General features: G+C 36.4%; 1 protein-coding gene across 1 annotated transcript; it reads left to right on the top strand.

Moving 5' to 3' along the window:
• The first annotated feature begins 808 nt into the window (after window positions 1-808).
• LOC107757565 (slit homolog 2 protein-like) lies at window positions 809-5,382 on the top strand. Its single transcript, XM_016575083.1, has 6 exons — window positions 809-873; window positions 1,955-2,148; window positions 2,542-2,830; window positions 2,964-3,172; window positions 4,250-4,290; window positions 5,290-5,382. Exons 1-6 carry the CDS (start codon window positions 809-811, stop codon window positions 5,380-5,382), a joined length of 891 nt encoding a protein of 296 aa, XP_016430569.1.
• Window positions 5,383-5,824: the final 442 nt, after the last annotated feature.

Genomic DNA, 5,824 nt, shown 5'->3' on the forward strand with positions numbered 1-5,824 from the left:
AATATTGTGAAATATTATTGCAATTTAAATTAATAATTTTAATATACTTAAAAATATAATTTATTTCTGTGATCAAAGCTGTATTTTCAGCATCATTACTCCAGTCTTCAGTGTCACATGATCTTCAGAAATCATTGTAATATGCTGATTTATTATCAATGTTGGAAACTGTTATTTCTGCTTAATATGTTTTTTTTTTTTTAAACTGTGATACTTTTTCAGCATTCTTGGATGAATGAAAAGTTAAAAAAGAATATTTATTCAAAATAGAAATGTTTTCTAACAATATACAGTATTCAGTATTTCAGTATTCAGTATTTTTTAATACTGTTCAAAAGTTTTGAGGTTTTTTTTCTTTATTTTTTTGAAAGAAATTAATACTTTTATTGTTAAAAAAGTGATTGTAAATACTTATATTGTTAGAAAAGATTTTTACACACACACATATATACATACTGTACATATATACATACTGTACACACACACACTACTATTTTACAGTATTTTTTTTATCAAATAAATGCAAAGCCAAATAAAAGCCTGGTTCAGCATAAGAGACTTACTTCAAAAACAAAACAAAAATATTACTGATTCCAAACTTTTGAATGGTACTGTATTTGTATAATTTGTATATTATGGCTCTTGAAAATATCTCAGCAACTTCTCTGACTCCAGTGCATTAGTACTTTACAAACTAATATATGAACATGTCTTTAAACGGGACATTTAAATCCTTCCACCCTTCTGCAGTCACTCAAGTCTGTTTCATCTCTCTCTCTAAGACACATAAGTTCATTTGTGTGTTTTTATGCCCATTGGTGCAGATGTTAACACAACACTGGATCTGTGTGGAATGCAGCTGGAGTCTCTGAGGTTCTGCTCTGTGTTTGTGTTCTGATATTCCATTACAGCTCTCCCGTTGGGTTCACTATAAAAACTGAGTTGGAGGGGGGTGTTTTAAAGATGATATGATGTGATACGTTGGAATGATGATTTATGTGCCGCTTTATAGTGTGTTTAAATTCATAAAAAAGAAATTCAGTGGGTTAAGTAACTTAAACTTTTGTAATTAGAGAAGTCTAATCTGAGAACACAATAGATTTCACTGTTCATAAATATTATTATTATGAAAAAAAGAAGCAGCATGAACCTACAGCATATTTAGACTCCACACCTAAATGGACCTTAAGTTGATAAAGAAAGGTTTTTTGTTTTGTTTTTTTAACATATGACTTCTGCATTTTGACTTAAGTTTAATTTAAGTATTTAGTTCACATATATTCACTTTGAGGCATATATATGCTAGTGCAGGGGTTTTTAAACATTTTTATGCCCTCAAATATGGCACCCTTGACTAAATATACTGTATATTTTTAACTATAAGATTTAAAAAAAAAAGAAAAGAAATTAATACTTGTATTCAGCAAGGATGCATTTAAATGATAAAAAGTGATAAAGACAAAAATAATATTAAAAGTATAAAAAAAAATTTTTTTCTAATATAATATATTGTAAAAATAATATATTTTTTAAAATAATGTTACATATAGTATTACTTGTGGTATAAAATTTAGTGTTGCATTTTAAACATAGCTTACAGTAACTTGCACATTTCCATATTATTATATTTTCATAGTTCCTGTATGTATGATGGTTTAAATTCAAAGCCATTAAAATAATCATTATTTATTTATAGAGTGATATACGTTAGATTTTAATTGTACTTTGTATATTTTAATGTGGAAGCAACAGTGGAACATTAAACTGAAGTTTAGCTTTGGTTGATGTTTTCATTTTCACAGAAATTAAAGCATAATTGGCAAAGGGTTAGGGTGACAGACCTCCTAAAAAGCTTGTTTTTTTTCTTTTTCTGTAGTAATGAAAAATCGTGCCTTTAGTCCTCTGAAGTCTAATCAGTTGCTCTCATTTAAGCTCAGCTAAGCACTATCTGCAGGTATTACCCTCACTGTTCACTTCTGCTCTCTCTCTCTAGTGTTGAGACTATAAATGATGGCAGTTTTCATGTAGTGGAGCTGGTGGCAAAGGATCAGTCTCTGTCTCTGTCTATTGATGGAGGAAGCCCCAAATCCATCAACACTGCCAGCAGTCCCGATCCAGGACCCAGCCCTGCTCCGCTTTATCTTGGTGGTATGTAAAACACACTCGCCTGTTTGAAAAGTGGTTAGTGCTGCTTCTAACCCTGGAATTAGTTCACATCAATAAAAAAAAATAAAAAAATTCTAATGTTATGTATGCTATCAAACAGAGTCAGAAATGAACTTTTCCAGTAAGGGGCAATATTTACCCCCTGGGCCACTTTTTAAATTACCTTATTAATGCCAAATACTTAAAGGAACACTCCACTATTTTTGAAAATAGGCTCATTTTCCAACTCCCCTAGAGTTAAACAGTTGAGTTTTACCGTTTTCGAACCCATTCAGCCGATCTCCAGCCATAATAGATTTAGTTTAATTTAATTGCATTTTAGCCGCTGTTATTTTCCGACCCTGGTATCAAATAATAAAGCTCCTCTCTTCTCAGGAATTCCTCAGCAGTCTGGATTGGCCTCATTGCGCCAGGGCTCCGGGAGGAACGGCTCTAGTTTCCACGGCTGTATCCGAAACCTCTACATTAACGACCAGCTCCAGGACCTCACCCAGTTCCTGCTGCAGGAGGGGGTGGTGCCCGGCTGCCAGCCCTGCCAGCGGAGTGTGTGCGCTCATGGGCAATGCCATGCTACCGGACAATCCTCCTTCAGCTGTGAGTGTGAGGCAGGATGGACCGGCCCGCTGTGTGACCAGCAGATCAGCAGCCCATGTGACGGGAACAAGTGAGAGATTTGAAAGTGCACACACACACACACACACACACACACACACACAGGTTTGTTTACCTCCTCCCCCTTCCTCTCTCTGTATGTTGGTTTCATTATATAAAAGCATTTGTGTGTGTGTCTGTCTCAGGTGTATCCACGGCTCCTGTCAGCCCATAAACTCATACTCGTACAGCTGTCGCTGTCATCCAGGCTTTGCAGGTGTATTATGTGATGAAGAGGAGCAGTTGAGTCCCTGTCAGTACATAGCATGTAAACACGGCCGCTGTCGCGTGTCTGGGCTGGGGAAAGCCTACTGTGAGTGCAACAGCGGCTACACGGGGCAAAGCTGTGATAGAGGTACGGCGGCATGCTTTCAATCTTTATATAAACCTGATCTCATGAGAAAAATGTGACTACACACACAATTTTGCGGTTTCCAAATGATATATACACTAAGTAATACTGAAAGTGTTTTTTCCATAAGCTCTCGGGTTGCACAATATATCAGTACCACATCAGTTATCAGCCATTATTATTATTATTGTTTTGTTTTTTTAGTAAATATTGGCCAATATTGGATATTTAGCTGTGGTTCTGCTCATTTCCTCCATTTTTATTTTTAGATTACCTTTACCATCATTCAAACCTCTGGTGTCTTTCGTCACTTTTTTTTATTATTATTTTGTACTATATTTTAGTTTATTAATGTTTTCTATTTAATATTTTGTATTGTTAGGGGATTTATGGTACTAAATTATATTTATGGAATGGTTTTGAACCATTTATGACCTGTTAACCACTTTTTGAGCATAGACCTGAAAAGGACATTTCCAACTTAAACTGTTGTAAATCTTGAATACTTTGGAGCACAGATTTAATAAAAAGACATGTTTTATTCTAAAACTGCAAGAAAATCAAAGCTGTGTTACAAATTTGAGGTTGATATCTCAAAAAATGAGCTTTCAGTACGGTTTTGTTTGAGCACGGTACCAAACATTTCCACAAGATGAATTTAGATTTAGATTAATTTAAAATGTATTCTCTTCGAAAACAACATCAGAAGAGAACATAGCATTTTCTGAATAATGTATGACACTTTTAAGCTACATTCTCTCACAATTGTTTTAAGGAACAGACCAAAAATTGAAGCCTTTAACTGATAACCTTCTCCTCATATCTTTATTTTGTGGTGATGTATTTCTGTTTTATATAAAAGTGTATGCAAGGTCAATGCTTCTTTACTCACCTGTACTGTAACTTGTGCTTGCATGTGTCAAAATGCCTTTAATGCTTATATGTTGCTAAAGTGGTGTTTTCATTCTAAACGTCTGTGTAGCTTGCTGTTGAAATGCTAACCCTGTGAGAAGCTAATCTTGCGCTATTATTGTTGTTATTTTACTAACATACGTTTTTAACCTTCCTGTAACCTTCAAGCTGCTACTGAAAGCGGTATGGACCCCACTCAGGTCCGCCAGGTGAGGGATGCATGCTGTGTGTGTGTGTGTGTGTCTGTGTTCATCTTCAAGGAATAGTTCACCCAAAAATGAAAATTTGCTGAAGATTTGGAGAAGTGCAGCATTGCATCAGTGTCTCAGCAATGGATGCTCTGCAGTGAATGGGTGCCGTCAGAATGAGAGTCCAAACAGCTGATAAAAACATCACAATAATCCACAAGTAATCCACAGCACTCCAGTCCATCAGTTAACATCTGGAGAAGACAAAAGCTGAAACAAATCCATCAAGACGTTTTAAAATACAAAACCGTTGATCCATAATATTGCTTTCTTCAGTGAAAAAGTCATTTCATCTGAATCAGGAGAGAACTCTGCACAGAGTTTACAAGTGAAACCAGACCAAACCAGCTCTAAACAAATATGTGGCTGGATGTTGATGTGAGAGACAACAGGAGATGGATATTTTCACTGGAGGAAGAGTTATTATTTATTATGGACTTGGCCAGAAGCAACCGTTTACATTTAAAATGCTTTAATGATGGATTTGTTTCTTAGAAACATGCAGCTTTTCTCACAAGTCGTTAACTGATGGACTGTGGATTATTGTGATGTTTTTATCAGCTGTTTGGACTCTCATTCTGACGGCACCCATTCACTGCAGAGCATCCATTGCTGAGACACTGATGCAGTGCTACATTTCTCCAAACCTGATGAAGAAACAAACTCATCCTAATCTTGGATGACCTGAGGGTGAGCACATTTTCATTTTCTGGGTGAACTACTCCTTTAAATTTCTTCCCTCCTTTAATAATTAATAAACCTCAAGCTTTAAGTTGAACCTATATTCCTGCAGCCCCCCCACAGCCCTCTTCTCTCCTTCCTTTTCCGCTTTCACTCACTGTATTTTCATAGGGGTCACCTTTCAATTTCACAGTGCAAATATAATGAAACCGATCATGATTGATATGCAATATACTATATATGTGATATACTGTAGTGCACATTTTTCCCTCTCTGCAGAGATGGCGTGTCGGGGGGAACGGGTCCGAGATCACTATCAGACGCAGCAGGGCTACGCAGCGTGCCAAAGCACAGAGAAGGTCTCCCGTTTAGTGTGTCGGGGCATCTGCGGGGACGGGACCTCCTGCTGCGCCCCCCTCCGCAGCAAACGCAGGAAATACACCTTCCAATGCACAGATGGATCCTCTTTTGTCCAGGAGGTGGAAAAGATCGTCAAGTGTGGCTGCACAAAATGTCCATCCTAAAAATGAAAAAGAAGAAATGCATCCTCACCCCCCCCCTCCTCTTTTGAAGTCCCCTGTTTCGTTTGACCTTTTTTCTCAGTGTTGGACTAATGTTTTTCCTTCAGAGGACATCATGGATTACTGTAAGATAAAGAACAAACCTATTTTTTATTATGAAGTGGTGAAAAAAAGACAAAAAATAGATTTTAGAGTTTTTTTTTGTTTGCCATCATTTTAGGTACTGTGACATTTTTGATTACTTTTTTTTTTTTGGCAAACTCACCTCAGACCAGAATGGAAAGCAAACACAT

Source organism: Sinocyclocheilus rhinocerous, unplaced genomic scaffold (assembly GCF_001515625.1).
Source record: "Sinocyclocheilus rhinocerous isolate Xijiao unplaced genomic scaffold, SAMN03320098_v1.1 scaffold323, whole genome shotgun sequence".
In the NCBI taxonomy this organism is placed as follows: domain Eukaryota; kingdom Metazoa; phylum Chordata; class Actinopteri; order Cypriniformes; family Cyprinidae; genus Sinocyclocheilus; species Sinocyclocheilus rhinocerous.

Bases quoted from the DNA above. Each gene is read 5' to 3' on its own strand.
- LOC107757565 (XM_016575083.1), top strand. From the start codon at position 809: ATGCCCATTGGTGCAGATGTTAACACAACACTGGATCTGTGTGGAATG. The intron at 874-1,954 runs GTTCTGCTCTGT...CACTATCTGCAG, and splicing joins ATGCAGCTGGAGTCTCTGAG to GTATTACCCTCACTGTTCAC. The intron at 4,291-5,289 runs GTGAGGGATGCA...CCCTCTCTGCAG, and splicing joins ACCCCACTCAGGTCCGCCAG to AGATGGCGTGTCGGGGGGAA.